Source organism: Dama dama, chromosome 17, assembly GCF_033118175.1.
Source record: "Dama dama isolate Ldn47 chromosome 17, ASM3311817v1, whole genome shotgun sequence".
Lineage (NCBI taxonomy): Eukaryota > Metazoa > Chordata > Mammalia > Artiodactyla > Cervidae > Dama > Dama dama.
The window spans coordinates 43,168,663-43,187,835 of NC_083697.1; the positions used below are offsets into that span (position 1 = coordinate 43,168,663).

The 19,173-nt window shown below is 33.0% G+C and overlaps 1 protein-coding gene across 12 annotated transcripts in view; it reads right to left on the reverse strand.

The window, feature by feature from the left end:
- LCORL (ligand dependent nuclear receptor corepressor like) overlaps positions 1-19,173 on the reverse strand; it is a 167,578-nt gene that overhangs the window by 44,317 nt on the left and 104,088 nt on the right. For all 12 annotated transcript variants that reach the window (XM_061164458.1, XM_061164456.1, XM_061164448.1 and 9 more), the window contains one exon: positions 12,995-13,246. In XM_061164458.1, the coding sequence (XP_061020441.1) occupies positions 12,995-13,246 (252 nt within the window). The remainder of the gene's footprint in view (positions 1-12,994; positions 13,247-19,173) is intronic.

Below are 19,173 nucleotides of genomic sequence, written 5' to 3' on the forward strand. Positions count from 1 at the left end.
ACATATTCTGATCCAGACCTGGATTCCAAGAAGGTCTACTTTCCTTTAAGGGAAAATAATGTTTAGAGACCACAATCTAGGCCTAAGTTCAGTGTCATTGAACTGTCATGCAATTATTTCAGTATTGAAATATTCATAAATATACATTAAAAAGTACAGATTTTTGAAATAAAAATAAAACCATGAGTTTGCAGTGACATTTCCAATCTGTGTATCAGTCACTCAGTCGTGTCTCATCTGTGCAACCCCATGGACTGTAGCCCGCCAGGCTCCTCTGACCATCGGATTCTCCAGGTGATGTTCCCGACCCAAGGTTCGAACCCAGGTATCCTGCATTGCAGGTGGACTCTACTGTCTGAACCACCAGGGAAGCCCTTTTCAATTTACATGTATGCAATTTACAGGGTTTTTAGTTCTTTAATTCTTAAATTTGTTTGTTTCTACTCTTACCCTGAAAATCTTGGCTTCCTAAAACAGTGTTAACATAATTATATATTTGATTTATCCTATAGATCCAAAATAACACACAATGGCAATATCATTACTAACATTACTAAAAGAAGTTTAGGATTTCTTTGAAGTACTCATTTGTGTTTAAAATATAGTCCACCAAAAATGTACAGTCAAAATACTGGGTAAAGTCACCTGACAGAATCCTTTTCTCAGTGTTAATACATTACTGTTAAAAACATGATGCAACTATGCTCATTTGTTACTTTCCTTTTCATATTTTAGGGATTGCTTTAATTTTTAAAAATTAAAAATCTTTTGAGATTTGCTGAGCATTTATATAAAGCTATATAAAGGTCCATCCACAACACTTCTATTCAGCCCTCTCCATCTCATTTACTTCATTCCCTTATAGGTTTTATCTTTCTTTCTTTGTTTATACAAAACAATACATATATATATGTGTATATATATATCTGTGTATATAAAATATATATATATACACACACAGTTCTGTATCTTGCTCTTACCTCCTAACAATTAAATCTGAAAATGTCACTATAAAGGGATCTTTCTCACACCCTTTTTCCAAATACTCAAGTTTTCCACTGTATGGATGTACAATAATTTAGTTATCCATTTGGGTTACTTATAATTCCTTGGTATTACAAATAATATACCCCTGATGAATTAACTTTGAATATGTATCACTGATATTTGTATAATTATAAGCTCAATTCTTTGAAATGAGACTGCTGGGTCAAAGAGTTAAATGCATTGCCAATTCCCCTCCATAAGGATTCTACTAGTTTATATTCCCTTAGGAATGCATGAGTGCGCCTGTTTCTCATAGCCTCATGAGAAAGATGATGTTGTTCAACTTGAATTCTTATTAGTCTGATAGGTGTGAACCACATATGACTGTATTTCCTATGAGTTTATAAGTGTGTCTTCCTATGTTTAAAAACTTTTAAAGCTTCTTATATGAACTGACAGTAAAACAATGCTCATTTACCTTTCAGGTGGTTTTTCTTTCAGTACTCAATTTTTTGAAACTGTTAATGCATTAGATTAGTAGCCCTTTATTTTACAATATAAATTATAAATATTTTTTCACAGACTACTATTTCTCTTTGGATTTTTCTAATAGTGCTTTCTTCTTTATCACCCAAAGTTATTTTTATACACTGGAATTTATCACTATCTTATTGTTAAGGTGACATTCTAGTTGAGATATAAATGATGAAGGGGACAAGCCAGAGAAACAAGATTTAAAGGCAGAATAATCCAGGAAAAGCAACTGGCAAAAGTAAAGGTTCAAAAGTGAAATGAGCTGAGCATGTGTCAGAAATACACAGATAGTGTGAAGTGCATCTACTAAGCCAGGAAGAGAGGAAAAGGACTAAGTCCAGAAGGGTAGACAGGTACAAGATCTTAGCAAAACCATGTAAACTATGAGAAGAAAACAAATTTTATTCTTCTGGTACTAGAAAGGAAGATTTAACTGATAATAATAGAAAGATTTAAATGTAGAAGTAATACCAACTTTACTTTATTTAAGTGGATATTTTGAATCCCATTTTGGCATACTGATAACTTCAGAGTTATGTTAAGGTACATCTTATTAAAGCTGTATTTGGAGGAAAAATACATGAAAAAATTATAAAGGAAACAAAAACTCAATGAATTGTCACTTGGAAACCACGTGGTGATAGTGACCAACTTTATACCAAACTTAAAAAATATTCAGGAGAAATTTAACAGCTATTGAAAAACTGACTTTTCTTTTTATACTTCATATAGCTAATTAGGTTAGTCAAGTGATGGTTATATGGTAACATTTGGAAGTTCTAAATTTAAAGTGCATGGTTTTATGTGATATTCTTTACAAAATAGAAAAAAAGAAAAATCCAATTTAAATATACTGTTGTTGTTCTTCAGTCACCCAGTCATCTCTGACTCTGCGACCCCATGGACTGCAGCATGCCAGGCCTCCCTGTCCTCACCATCTCTCGGAGTTTGCCCAAGTTAAATATATGGTAACAATTTATATTTCTTGACACTATAATCTGATTTTATGGAAAAAGCTTTGACTAGTCTCCTGATTTTTAAGTGACTGAGATAATCTTCATACAATTCCTCAAACATACCTGATTTGCTCCTGCCTTCTTTCATTTCTGGTATTTTTGTCTCTGTTTTTGATACTTCTTCTGTCTGGAATGCCCTGCCTTCAGATCTTCATGTGGAGGACGACTTCTCATTATTCAATTCTCTGTTCAAACTCACTTCTTCAGGGAGGTTTACCTGACCACCTTACCTAAAATAATCCTCTCAAGGCACTCTTGGTATCTTGCTTATTGATTCTTTTTGTAAAATTAGGGGCACGCTGACAGGCATATTTCAAAAAAAGTAACAAATAACTTCTGGAAATGAAAAAATAATAACAAATTAGAAACTCAAGACAAAGGTTTAAACAGTGATTAGAATAGCTCAAGAGAGAATCAGTGAATCTAGAGACAGTTCCAAATTAACTAATCTAAATTAACACAAAGAGACAAAGAGGTGGAAGATACGAAAGAGAAGAGATAAGAAGGATAGAATGAGAGGATATCCAAAATATGCCTCAAAAATTTTTGACAAGAGAAAAAGTAGGAAATGCAAAATATTGAAAAAGATAATGGCTGGAAAACCAAAACTGAGAAAAGAAATTTGTCCTCAGTTTTATGACTTCCAAGCAGAATGAATAAGAGATCTATACCCAAACATACCCAGGACAACCTGCAAAACAGCATAAACAAAACAGAAAGTGAGAGATAGGTGCTAAAAGTAGATACAAAAAGTGTATGAAGATTACCTACAAAGAAAAGACTCAAAGATCTAACAGGACATAAGGAAGTTTTTATCATTACCTGAGATGTCAAACAAATTAAATCCATGAACTTTATTGTTAAAACTTAGCCAACTTAAATAGTATATGGGAAGTTCATAATATCACACAGTGTTCAGGCATTCAGCTGAGAAAACATTTTATTCCATGGAATTAGGAAACAGTTTTATCTTATGGAGAGATTTGTTACACCGACCCTCCTGAATGGAAGTTTCACACTTTGGGAGACTATCATTTGTAAATGTGCAAGTCAGTGGATTGCTCTGGTTTGCATGATTTAACATGGCAGCCAATGTTGGACCAAGAAAAATATACCCGCATTGAAAATTCAAGACGTGATGTCAGTGAAGGCATTGTATGCATAGCGTTCTGTCTCTGTTGACTTCTAAACCAACTTGTTCTTTTAATGCATGTTGCGTGTCTCTCTCATGCTCTCTTTTAGAAGAAAAGTTTTACCTGTAAGTTAGGCCTTTTTAAAAAAAAAAAAAAGAATTCTAGAACTCATGATTTTCAGTGACATACTTCATGTCTATGTCTTGTGTTTTCTTAACTTCAGTCATGGTGTCTTGACAACTGTACTATAGACATTTTCACTTTTTATTTTGAATATTTGCAAAGTTACAGCAAAGTTAAAGGTAATGGTATAGTGAACATTATATAACCTTCACCTGGACTCACTGGTTGTTACCTTCGTGCCTGTGTGCTTTCAATTGTATGGATTTTTGAATTTAACAAAATTGAAAATTGAAAGTTAAAAAAGTTTATAAATATCTAAAGTTATCACTCATAGCATTGCTCTTATTGTAGTGTGACTAAACCTTATTCACGTTTAAATTGGCAGCTTTGAGGGATTTTTTTTCTCCCCATAGACATAAAAACAATGATTTTAGAATCCATTTCTCCAAGCCCCACTCTAATACTGTGGACCCACCATCTTTTATGAAACTGTGGTACCTTTTCTTTCTAGAAAGGTTACTTACTTAAAGGTGTCTGAATATTACCCTATTGCTAATAGCTTTACAGGGATTATATAGCCATTAGGACTTTTAATTTTATGCTTTTCAACATAACTTAAATTCATACTAGTGGGACAAACAACTGGAAGAGTCAAGAAGATAGTTTCGAAAGGAAACCCATACTAGATTCAGGAGGAGCAAAATTGTAAGTTCTTAAAAAAAAAAGTAAGTTCTTTGGGAAAGGTATATTATTTAAATTCCTATATGTCAGTTATTAAACACTAATTTCTTTTACTGTCATTTAAGGTCTCTTATAGGGAATTATTAGAAATCATGTTCCCAAATAAATCCTTAAACGTATAGAAACTGCAGTTTTTTAAATGGAAGTATTCTAGTTAATGAAGTGCTGATCAAGATTCATGTTAAGAATAAGAATTAACAAAAATGGTTCTTCCTAGACAGGTGATTACCTAGGCTTTTCTCAGACCATGGTAAGCCACCACTCAGCCTTGAAAATCAACTACTATTGTCTCTAAACATGTGTTGATATTTGTGTCATTCAAGTACAATTTACTTAAATGAAAGAACATACGTGGATTTTCCTTGTAGTCATTTGGGGGAGGAGGAAGCCATGTTTTACTTCGTTTCACCAGTAGAGTAAACTGACCTGAACTTTTTTAGTTGGCTTAGAAAAGTAAAAATCATTTCTCATTATGGTAAAAATAAATTAGTAAATGCAAGACTTTTCAAAAAAAAGAAAAGAAAAGACTATTTGTTGTGAAATTATACAAAAATAGAAGCCAAGACACAGATGTAGTAGCTGTGCTAAGAAAATAGTAATTGTCAGCCTAGACTTGTGTACCCAGAAGAAGAAAATCTCTTTTAAGAACGTTATTTTAAGAGAAAGAGTAAGACACTAAAAAAAGGGAAAAATCCAAAAGAGTTTACTACCATAGATCTTTATTAAAAGACTCTGATTCCAGAAGAAAATTCAAGCTATAAGAATGAATAATGCTCAAAGGAAAAAGATAATCATGTTTGTAAATCTAAACAAAAATTGAGTATAGAAAACAAATAGTTACAATGTTTTCATTGGGATATCTTTAAAAGAGATCTAAAGAACTGATGAAATGGCTATTGTGTCAGGATACGTAACAAGTTAAAATATTCCTTAAATATTCCTTAGTTGAGTTAACTAAGCATTAAGAAATTTCTAGGAAGATCCCTTGGAGAAAGGAATGGCTACCCACTCCAATATTCTTGCCTGGAGAATTCTATGCACAGAGGAGCCCGCCGGCAGGCTCCACTCCATGGGACTGGAAAGAGTCGGACACAACTGAGCAACTAACACAACAACAAGGGCAACCACTAACAGAACAGCAGTAGAGTGTATTACTTCAAAATCAGCAAAGGGAGAAGAGTCAAAAAAGAGAAAAATACAATCTAAAAGAAAACAACAAAGGAACAAAAAAACTTAAATGGGACAAACAGAAAATACAAAATAAGATGGTGCTATTTTGCGTTAGGCAAGTTAATTTAGTTGATGAGGCTATAGAATACAGGATGCTATGGGAAAATATAAGATACCTAACCTCAATTTCAGTGATAATTAATAAGAACCCATGTGTATGTCTGTGTGCATCCAATTTAGGAGGTATAGAGGAAGTTTTTCTTAGAGAAGTGATGTTTAAAAGGAGACCTGAAGAAAAACCAAGATTTATTTAGAAAAAATTGGTGGAAGTAGGGAGTGGTTTCTACTGAGAGCCAAGAGCATGTACAAATGTTTTGAGGCTAGAGTATATGACATTCAAGAAACAGAGAATTTCAATATGAAGACTAAAGAAAGGTGCAGGATGAGAGTAAATAGGTAGGCAGGGTCTGGATCTTGGTGAGTTTAGGATTTTAGACCTTGTCCTAAGAACAATTCAAAGCCATTGAAGAGTTTTAAGCAAATGAGTGGTATGACTTGATTCAGAATTTTTAAATATCACCTGTTTCCTATATCCCTAGAGTGAGAGAAGATGAGATCAGAAGGAATATGGATCACCTAGATATGTTTTATTCTTCAGGTTTACTAAAATATGGTATCTTCTCAAGCATGGAACATAACATTTTCTTCCATGTCTTTAGCCTTGGAAAACAAAAGTTTATTACAGAAAAACAAGACGGATATTTTATTGCATTCATTAGTACATACAGAAATATCTTCTGAACTGAACTTAAAAACTATTAAGTATTTTCCTAACAGAGTAACAGACTTCATTTATAAACAGAGTAATTTAAAATACATAGTATCATAAAATGATACACTGCCCTTTTAATTATAATTTAACATCTCAGCTGACAATGTCCCCTACCTTAATCTCAGCCAAGAAACCAGATTAGAGGAGGTGGCAGCACCACCAACAAAGGATACTTAATGACAATTTAAACATATCACTGAAATTTATATAGCTCATTCAATGCAACCTCTCAAATACTCACTTGAAGTTTATATTCTCATTTATAATTTATTAAGAAAATCTTATTTAACTAGGAGATATTTACAAAGTTTAGCCTACTAATAGCAATGTGAAATAACTTCTTTAAATTTTTTTTTTAACTTAATCTGTTGGCAGCTAGCTGTAGGGAAAATAATTTGAAAAACGCCCAGTCATTATATAGATTACTGCAATAATTAATATTCATCATGACACTAAGTTCCGTATGTTGTTTAAAGATACTGCAGGATAATTTCCATCCAATAAGTTTAAAATAAGAAATTTCACCATTTAAATATCATAAATCCAATGAGCAAGTAACAATTCTTAGTTTATCTTTCAACAGTATTTGAGAATAGTGAAGATTTTTAATCTGGTAAATCCAGTATGTCATATACATGCACTGGGGATGCAGAAGTGAATAGACAGGTTCCTGCTCCCAAAGTGGGGAGATACACACAGAAACAACTGCAATGAAGTGAGAAATTTACAACAATGAAAATTCTACCAGAATATTCACTCAAGCCTCAAGGTAGAAAACAACACCAACAGGGTCAACAAAGCGCTGCTGGTTCATCTCTGCCCACACTTGATCTTGTTTTATACATATATAGAACTGGTAAATTCTTCAAGGTTGTCACAATAATGATAAAGTTCGTAAACTGCAAATTTCTTCCTGTACTTTGGAATTCAAAGAAGCTTTTACTTTGGGTCTAGATTAGAATAGAAAAAAAAATTTTTTTGGTATGCTAATGTTATTTCTTATCCAGTTTTAAATTTACTGCGCCAGGAAAAAAAAAATGCATAACTTACTTTGTCCCAGTTTCTGAGGCTCAAAGTATTTCTACAAATCTGTAGACATGAAAGTGCACAAAAAAATATCTCTAATATTTGAAATACTTGGTTAGAAAGTACATGGAGGAGGTAAATAGGAATGTTTCTCTCATGGTAACGATATTTTAAGTCAGTTTAGAGTTTTTCAAAGAGAAGACAAGGAAAATGAAAAGTAAGAAAACTGATTTATGAAGAACAATTAGAGAATCTATAAAGATTTGCTTGGTAAATAAGAGGTTTAGACAGACAAAATAGTTTCAACAAATATTTGCAGCACTAATAAAAAGTAAAAGGAATAAATTCTGTCATATTGCTGCAGATGGAAAAAGAAAACCCAACACCCTAAAGGTTAGCATGGAAAAGAGAAGTCTTGGAGATACAATGATTTCTACAAATATTTATAGAACTATTGAGCAAAATGCTGTTGCAGATGAAAAAAAATGCAAAATGAGGGGTGGATATTTCAAAGATATGAGCTTAGCTGTCGGAGCTGTCAAAGATTTTTTGCAAGTTAACTTATTGTCAGTCAGAGGTTGAATCACCATTGAAAGATGGGCAGGATATTCTTTTGTGCATCTTTTACTTTATTTAGCTATTCTGTTATCTTCTGATAACTACTTTGTCTATTTTTCTATGGTGTCATGGTTTCCTCATTGGCTACAGGTTTGTTTAATTGAATGGTCATTAGTTACATCAGTTGTAAATACTGTCTCCAAATTTGAGATTTGAATTTTCACTATTCATAATTAATTTGACAATACTTAAGTTTTACATTTTAGTGCAGTCAAATTTACACAATTATTTTATGGATTGTTATTTCTGCATCTTAGGAAATTCTTCTTTAAGTTCATTAAGATATAATCTTTTATCTTTTCTTTTAGTTTTCCTTTAACATTTAGCCCTTTAACCCAAATGAAATTACTTTTGTGAGTGATATAAGGTAGGGATCCATTTATCCCCCCCTCCATGCAGATAACCAATTGCCTTGAAACTGTTTAATGACATCTCTCACTCTTACACCAAGACTCCACTAATGTTTGGAGAATTTCTGGGCTTGCTAATCGGTCCCAGTGATTTGTATAAGAGCTACAGGACCCCGTTTGAATTATTTTACTAAGTTTTGATATGTTTTACGGAAGTCCCTCAACACATTGTCTTAGTAATTCTTGGCTCTTTTAAGTTTTGCACATAAATTTTATGATTGGAAAGTCATTTTTCACAATAAACCCTATCAGAATTTTGACTGGACTGATGCTGAATTTTTTAAAAAATTATTTATTTTTGGCTGTGCTTGGTCTTTGTTGCTTCACGTTGGCTTTTCTCTAGTTGCAGCAAGTGGGAGCTATCTTCATTGCAGTGAGCCGGCTTCTCTTGTTGCAGAGCACAGTGCTAGGGCACATGGGCTCAACAACTGTGGTCCCAGGCTCTAGACCACAGACTCAGCAGTTGTAGCACATGGGCTTAGCTGCTCCTCAGCATGTGGGATCTTCCCAGACCAGGGATTGAACCTGCGTCTCTAGCACTGGCAGGTGGATCTTTACCACTGAGCCACCAGGGAAGACCTGAAGCTCAAATTTTAAGTATATTAAAGATCAACTGCTATCTTTTTTAGAGTCTTCCCATTCTTTTAAAATATAACTACTCATTTTGGGAGTCTTCTTTTATATCCTTCAATAAAATTTTATAATGTTCTCCAAAGGTCACAGTTTATTAGTTTCATTCTTAGGTGTTGTAATGTCTTTCCTACTTTTGTTGCTACTGTAGAAGAGATTTTTTAAAAGTTGGATTTTCTAATTGGATATTATAATACATGCTAATCTTGTGAATAGTATATTTTCCAAACTTTTTCACCAGTTTGAAAACTTTATATAGATATTCTTTCATATTTTCTGTATACACAATTATACTGTTTGTAAACAACCACAATTCTACTCATTCTTTCCTTATAACCTATTAATTATTACTGCTTACTTTCGTATTTCTTTTTTTCTCTTCACATTACATGAGTCAAGACCTCTCATAAAACATTGAAAATTGGTGACAGTATGCGTTTCTGTCATGTCTATTACTTTAAATCATTTCATTATGATATCACTGGTAGGAGATGTGCTCATCTATTCTTGGTGTTATAAGCAATTTTTATGATAAATGCCAGATTTTGTAAATATTTTCTGTATTTATTAGGATGCTATAGTTTTCATTTTTTTGTAATGTGGGAAACAAAAAGGTGTTTCAAATGCAGAATTATTTGTGCTTCCCTAGTCATTATTTATAATGTTTTTATACTTCACTATATTCATTTTGCTAATGTTAGAATTTTTTGTACCTACATTTGTAAATAAGACTAGTTGGCAATTTTTCTTTCTTTTGCTATCTGTGCCTCATTTTGAATCAAGATGACAGTAATATTTCTCTTTTCTTTTTTATAAAATAGTCTTTAAAAGAGAAGAATTATCTACTGCTTTAAGTTACCTGTAAAACCATTTGAAATAATAATTTTACAGATGTATAGGTCACACAATCCACAAATTATCCACATTTTTTTATGGCTACATTATTATTGGATTTACAGACTACAGCATCTAATTTGAATAAAATAACTCACAAAATGAGCAAATGTGTATTGTCGCAAAATTACAGAGTAAGAATAATGTAAAAAAAGTTAAGTACTAGCAAATAATAGACAAACAAAGGCAGAACTAATCCTTTTATTAACCATTTTATATAACCATTTTATTAATTATATCATAAGGTATGGACAGTGAAGTCAGTCCAAACATTTTTTTAGGTCTTAAGAAACCATATGAAGTAAGGATTTATACCTTGTATTATTACTAATGAAACACTCCAATGTCTACACTGTGTGACACTGGGGGTGAAGTTGCCATGATTAGCAAGACATTTAAAAATTGTTTCTAATATCTTTATTTCAACCTTAAAAATATTAATTTGTGAAAATATTAGTACATATAAATTACTGGTGTGTATACATACACACACACGTGTATGCACACACAAATGCATCAGAGGTTACGTCTCTATTAAAAAAAATTGGTATGCAAGTAGGCAAAGTTAGAGCTTACCAATTTCTACCACAGCAGAATAGTTTTATAAAAGAGGATCTAATTTTATTACTCTCTGTTGAAAGAAATGTAGCAGCTTTCCATGGTTGTAAGAAAAGTCAAAATCCTTACTATTTCTTGTATGTTTTTCTCATAATCTTATCCTTATATTTTTTTAGTCTCACCTGCTACGATTCTCTCCCTTGCTCTCTACACTATAAGCCACACTAAACTACGTGATTTTGTCCTCAAGAACACTGAGGGCTTCCCTGGTGGCTCAGAGGTTAAAGCGTCTGCCTGCAATGCGGGAGGCCTGAGTTTGATCCCTGGGTTGGGAAGATCCCCTGGAGGAGGAAATGGCAACCCACTCCAGTATTCTTGCCTGGAGAATCCCATGGATGGAGGAGCCTGGTGGGCTACAGTCCACGGGGTTGCAAAGAGTCGGACACAACTGAGTGATAGATGGGTATGGGGGTAAGAACACTGAAATCTCATAAGTCATCCCTCAAAATTATAATCGAGAAGACTATTTACAGATTTATATCGATCATTAATCCTTTCAACCTCAGAATGTTCAAATAACTAGAATATCAAAAAAGTTCACTAGTAACTACATTAATTATTTTCTATATATACTTGGACCTGCCTTATCACTTGAATTCATAGAATCACAGAATATAAGAACTAGAAATTTACTTTTAGAATGTCACCTATTCCAACCAGTCAGCTGGTGCTTCTGAATGCCTCTAATGATAAGGCAAGCAGGGAATCATTTTCCTCGTTCCTCTTTAAAAAAAAAAGTCTGATCCTTAGAAATATTCTTTCTTATATGGATCTAAAATCTATTTCCACCTAATTTCTAGGTAGTGATTCTAATTCTACTCATCGGGCCATTCAGAGAAAATTCAGTCCTACTTTAGTGGAATGACGATATAAATTTTAGAGACTTCCAAGGCTTCTATTCTGTGGTAGTATGGAGCAAGAAATAGAGTACGGAGGAACTAATGTTTGAGTATCTTTTATGAGGTGGTTATTTTATATTTAACTTTCATATTGCTCCAATCAGTTTGTTATATTGTTGCCAAGTAACAAATGAGGAAATTAAAACCGACAGAAAGTTAACATTTCGTGTAATTTAAGTAGCAGAGCAGGGATTTCAACCACAAAGCCTATGTTTAAGTCTGTTTAGATATCAAAGCCTATGCTTAAGTCTGTTTAGAACACTGAACTGCTTTCCACAAAGGAGAAAGATTTAAGAGAAGGTGAAACATTGTAATGTAACACAAATAAGCGGCAATACTAAAATTCCCATACTTTCTAACTTTCAAAATTCAATGTATTGATATATTTTGCCCTTAAGCCTTCTATTAAAATCATCTTCAACATTTCTTTCTCTGTCTTATAACCAACCTCTTATTATCTCAAATTTCTCATATCTTTCTAAATAAATAAACTCATACAACCTAAAATTAAGGAAGCAAAAAAAGTATTTCCATATTTCAGCATCTGTCAATTTTAATCTGTTTTACACACTGAAAAGATGATCTTCTTTAGACACTGAGTAATGTACTTTTCCCTAGAGCCTCAAACACCACATTGCCTTCTGCAATCAAACTTAATGCTAACATTTTTCTGGTTTCAAGGCCTGATAACACTATCCCTAATTTGTATTAACAAAAGCTACTCGTTCTCTCTTCTCTAGGCAAACACTTATTTGGCATCCTCCACAAGCACTTTAAGGCTCTTCCTTCTTTTCCTCTGAGAATCACAATTCGTCCTTTAAATAATGATCAGATAAGATCAGCACAGCTTCATCATTCATGCTTATGAAAAATGTATCTCTCTATGTAATTATTTACATTATGCTTATCAAGGTATTAACTTTTCTCTTTCCCTAGTGACATCATAAACAATTGACCAATTTTTTATTTTTGACCTAAGTGTAAAAAACTGAACAGCAAAAGTGCTTAATGAATATTCTCAGCTGTACATTACAAAAATACATTTTTATCATATACATCTTTTTATTTGTATACTTTCCTTTTAGGTTGCTTGTTAGGATTCTCTCACCATACACTTTATTGTGAAAAGAGGGTAGAGAAACTTTCACTTCTCCTTTTATAAACAAAGTCAAATGTAATACAGAAGTTCTAATGTAGCATTTCTCTCTAGTCCATGTTACAGACTAATTTCAAGTAATATTACTTTTAAATTTCTCTGTGAATATATTGTTATATATACATATATATATATATACATATATATGTATACTTAAGAATATTAAAACATAAAATCATACATCACATACACACACACAAATCTTACCTTGCTGAGTATTTTGTTCTTGCATTCGATTCACAGTGAGGTCTAAGGGGCCTTCCTGCTCTTCCTGAAGGGAGTTTTCTGCTTGATTCATTTGGATACTTTTACATATCAGACTTGGTCCAATTGAACCATTTCTATTCTCTTGAATTTTACCACTTTTTGAAATATACTCAATTGCAAACTGACGTATCATCTTTTTCATTAATTCCTGAGCAACTAGGGGAATGTTAGGATCACAGTTCTGAGGAAGATCTAGGGAAGAAATAAATATAATAAAAATTAAAAAGAGAATACAAAATACCAATGTTTAAATTTATTTTAACTACAAATTATTTCAGAAGTCTCAGAGGAAGTCCATAATTGCAAATGGTATCTGGAACTTAGCAACAAAAACCTTGTAGATTTAATTAGTATTATGAGAATATATCAACTCCAAACTTGGCTCATTTAATTATTTCTTGAAAACAAACATTTTTGGTCCCACATTAAAATATAAAGAACTAGACATAAAAGGAGACAGCTTATTTTTAGTTTTAATTAAAATGAATTCTTAAAGATATGAAAACTTAGTATGTGAACATAAATTGTATATATAAGTAATCAAGCAATTTTTAATACAATAGAGTAGGTACACACATTAACTATTAAAGAAAACATCTAAACTCTGTTAACTGTTTATTACCATTAATCTTGTCAAATATGCACTTCGTATAGAGCCTGAATGTTATCAAGGATTTTTTCTTTCTCAACTTTTCATATCAAGAAATTTCAATCATAAAGAAAAAATTAACACTACAATGACACAGACAGCCAGCCTCAACCAAGATTCAAGAATTGTCAGTATGCTACCACATTTACCTTCTTTTTACTTTCTGGTTTGTAGAACTACTGAAAAGTAAATTGCAAAATTATGGCATTTCACTCCTAAATATTTCAGCACTCATCTACTAAGATTCCCCTATAGAAACAGCAATACCATTATCGAGAGTCTTAATCAGTCCTTGATCCCAAAACATGTTGGTCAGCTATAACCAAAATAAAGGTAAGTAGTCATATACAATTCTGCTTGAAAACTGTACAAGAAGTACAACTAAATGATTTTATAGTAAGAAGTGTGGAATAAATAAATTTATAAACACAGTATATAATAAAGTAAAGAAGAGTTCTGATATTGGGTGGTAGTGGTGGTGGTTTTTCCACAGACACACTACTGGTTTCACCCCAATCCTTTTATTTACCCTGCTCCTTCAGAGGTAGAATGACTGGTGAAATGGGAAGGATGACTAAGCGTATCTGGTTAGGCTCTGTGCTTCCTCTTCAGAAGTGGGCCTACTTCTAGAGATATTAATTCTCTGCTCATTACCACCTCAACTCTTACCCAGACAAATCAGTGTTGTGTGAACAGACCTTCCTTGACCCCAAGCTGTCTGACTGAAGGTTTATGTTGTCTTAGTTGGAGTGCCTAAGAGATCTGAAGGCAAATCCTCCAACCAGCAACTATTTTTATAAAGGTGAGAAAAGGCAACAAACAACTTCCACCATGACCACGAGCATATCTGATTAGCAAAATGCAATCTAAACCAACATCAATCTGTTTATGGTTTTGCAGAAGTATCAATATATTTGATCACAGGGTACTTTTTTGGATCTGCTAGAGATGTTACACAATAAACATCTCCTTAATATTAGCTCTTTCAAAACAATTTTGAATTCTGAAAAAAACATCTGAGGAGGGATTATGGGCCTATAAAAAAAAGTAATATTTAATCCTCATATTTATTCTTTGTTTAGAACCCAGTGGGGAAGAGAGGCACTAGTTGTGCTAGAGTACTAAAAAGAAAGACTTGCCTATACACTTGACCCTTGAACAACATGTGTTTGAACTGTAGAAGTGCACATAGACATGAATTTTTTTTCAATAAATATATACTACAGTACTACACAGTCCATAGTTGGTTCAATCTGTAGATGTGGAACCCCAAATACGAAGGGCCCACTATAAAGTTAAGAGTACAAAGAGGGTCAGTGCTCCGAACTCCCATGTTGTTCAAGGGTCAGTTGTATATATTATATCCCCATGGCTTCTTTATTTTAAAACTGGAGGTTTGTACCTCTTAATCTCCCCCTCTTCACTTATTCATCCCCCAACACCCTCCTCTCCTCTGGCAACCACTCATTTGTTCTCTGTAACTATGAGTCTGTTTTACTTTGTTTTGTTTCTTAAGTTCCACATATAAGTAAGAATATATAATACAAGGTATATGGTCCATGATATTGAAATAACTTTGTATGAGGACAGACTGTTACTAAATTTATTGTGGTGATCATTTCATCATGTATGTGAAATCATCCCACAGTATACCTGAAACTAAAATAATATTGTACATCAACTAAATTTTAATGAAAAAAGACTGACAGATTGAAATCTTAGCCATCTTTATAAATTTAAGCTAGTTACACACCCCTCCATATTTTAGTTTCTCTGTTCATAAAATGGAAATAACAGAACTTTGGAAACCACAATAGGGCTTGCTCACAGGATATTTTAAGATTGAATGAGATTGTAGATAAAATACTGAGTTCTGATACTTGGCATTTTAATAATTGATATTAACTACACTGTTAACTTAGATTTCAGTGAACCTAACAAGAGAAACAGAAAGATTCAGGCTGAGCAGTTATATTTTATTTAAATCATAAAATGTCAACTAAGTAAAAATATTAACTAGGTTAATATGTAAATTATTAACTAGCTTGGAAAATACAAAGGACATAATTTCTAAGCCCATGTGATATATTCTGATCCAGAATAGACAGTATTAGCATATGTAACCTAACTAAACTGATTTATATCAAAGCAAGAGATTTCTGTTACACAGAAGGATTCATAATTAATACTATTTCTTGATGACTTCCTTCAGGAATCCTTGGAGGTGTTCAGCAAACTGTTTCTCTGTCATTTTTCAAACCTAATCTTGCTTTGTATTATGTGTTAAAAGGAGATACTGGATTTACTTCTATGTATTTCCGTTAACTGACCTTAATTTACTGGCTAATGTCACTTTGTAAATTCAAAATGATTAAATTTATAAAAAAGGGACAGGAATACAATCACATTCATATCATATGACTAGAGCTACACTTTAGAGTTGAATTTAGAGCTCAGTTATTCATCTACTCAGTTTTTGCTTGTTTATATTGGGAATACATCTATGTGTAAACCAAAAGACTTGGCAAACAGCAAAAAACAAATAAGATTTAAAAAGATAAAGAGATAAAGAAAATGCTCCTCAGTTGCTAATTAGCGAGCCTTCTAGATTTCTTGCACAAGTGGTCACAATTACAAAAAAATGAATTAACTAAAGATCTTGGTCAGGGATACATGCTCAAATAGTTTCAAAAGTCAGGCAACTAGTAAACACTGGGTTAGAAGAGAAAATATTTTGCCACACGGAAATGGTATGCCCCCAAGAAGACAGAAACAATTTATTTTTGCCCCGTCTCTTTATTTTTCAAATTTAGCAAATTCAAGAATTTAACAAGTTCTTTGTGGTAGCCAGTTTCAAGATGGTCCTTAATGATTCCCACTTCTACCTCCTGGTCTCCAGTGTTGCATAGTCCCTTCCACATTGTATGAAGGGTGAAATGTGAGATTAAAATAATATACTGCAAAAGTGTACGTCACTTCCAAGATTAGGTTATAAGAGAGTATGGCTTCTATCCTGGATACTCTGAACACTGATGTTCACTATCACCCCCTTCTATTCTGTCCTCTCGCTCTCTCATCACCCACTCTGGAGAAAGTTGTACTGTGAGTGGCACTGAGGGGGCTCACAAGGAGAAGAACTGAAGTGTCCTGCAAACAGCAGAATGACCGAATATGGAAAAAGATGCTCAACACCAATCAACTCCCAAATGACTGAAAAGAAAAACAACATACCAAAAGGTATGAATGAAGCTAAAACGGTGATTAGAGAGCAACTTACAGCAATAAACATATATATAAAAAAATTCACTTCAACCTACTCCTCCTTAAGAGAAAATGATTTGAAAATTAAACTCAAAGGAAGCATAGAGGAAGAAATAAATAAAAAGTTAGAGCAGAAAATATTAAATAGGAGAATGGAAAGGCAAGACAAGGTAAGATAAAGAGAAGATCAATAAAACCAAAAATTGATTCTTTGAGATTTAAAACACTGACCAAGAATAAAGATTTAAGTTTGTAAAATTAGAAATGAAGGAAGAGATATCACCTTAACATTAAAGAAACACACAAAGTAATAAAGAAATACTACAGAAAAAAAAGCTACACATCAACAAATGAGATATCCTAGATGAAAAGGCCAAATTCCTAGAAAGACAAAAACTATCAAACTCACTCAAGAAGTAATTAAAAACTTGAAGAGACGTAAAAGTAAAGAGACTGAATTAGTAGCCGAAACTCTTGTCAGAAATAAAAGCCCAGGAACAGATAAGATTTACTGGTGAATTCTATTAGACATTGAAAGAAGAATTAAAACTAATCCTTCACAAACTCCAAAAAAAGAGATGAGGAAAGAACACTTCCCAACCCATCCTATGAGGGCAGCGTTAGCCTGATACCAAAACCAGACAAAGAACCCACACAAAAAGAAAACTACCAAATCAAATGAAAACTATCCATTATGAATAGACAAAAAATCCAGCTGACCCTGAAGCAACATGGTTTTGAGCTATGTTGTTGGGGCTTTCCTTGTAGCTCAGCTGGTAAAGAATCCGTATATATGGATTTTTTTTCAACAGCAAATACTACGGTACTACACAATTTGTGGTTGGTTGAATCTTAGTGGATGCGGAACTGCAAATTCAAAGGGCTGACAGTAAGTCATACATGAATTTTTGGCTGTACAAAGGGTCAGGCTCTGTTTACCACATGCTTGAAGGTCAACTCTCCTATCAAACAGAACCTAGCAACACACAATAAAAAGGATCATACATCAACACCAAGTGGGATTTATCCTCAAGACGCAAGGTTAGTTTAACATATAAAAACCAGTCAAGCAACGTAATATAACACATTAAGAAAGGAAAAAAGGCACATCATAATCTCCACTGATGCAGAAAAGCACGTTATAACCTTTTCATGATAAAAACACTGAACAAACTAGGAACAGAAGGAAATTTCCTCAATCTAAAAAAGGGCATCTATGAAAAATCTACAGATAACATCATACTTAATGGTGAAACATTGAAAGTTTCCCTAAAAATATCAGAACAAGAAAAGGACATATACCCTCACCATTTCTATTCAACATGTGCTGGAGGTTCTACCCAGTGCAATTAGGCAAGAAAAGGAGGTAAAGGCCATTTGGATTGAAAAATTAGAAGTAAAACTCTTTTTATAGATAATGCAATGTTGTATATAGGAATTTCTAAGGAATCCACACACACAAAATTTTAGAACTAGTTAAGTTCAGCAAGGTTTAGGATGCCATGTCAATATACAAAAATCAATTTTACTTCTATACAAAGGCACTAAGCAATTCCAAAACAAAATAATTAGGAAAATAATTCCATTTACAACATATTACAAAGAAGAAAAATAAGGCTGACAAAGCACAGAGACAACCTAAATAAACAGAAATACATCCTGTGTTCATGAACTGGAAGATTTAATATTGTTAACATGATAATATTCCCCAAATTGATCAACAAATTTAACACAATCTCTATCAAAGCCCTAGCTGGTATTTTTTAGAAACTGACAAGCTGATTCTAAAATGCATATTGAAATGCAAGGGTCCAGAATAGCCAAAACAATCTTGAAAAAGAACTAAATTAGAAGATTAGCAATTCCTGATATCAAAATTTATTAACAAGTGTAATAATCAAGCCTAGGTGTTAATGGCATAAGGACAGACATATAGATCAACAGAGCAGAACTGAGCCCCAAGATAAACCCTTAATTTGTTAAAAAAAAATTTTTTTTCCCTCCATTCCTTCCTCCCAGGCTTGCCTTCTTCCAAGCTATTTTCCTAAAAGAAACGAAGTAGATCTACAACAATAATTCATTCCACAAAATCCCTGAGAACTTATTATATGCCAGGAACTAAGCTATTTTCCAGGAATTCAAAATGAACAAAATAGACACAATCTCAGCACTCATGGGAAGAACACATATATTAATCTATTTTTGTTAA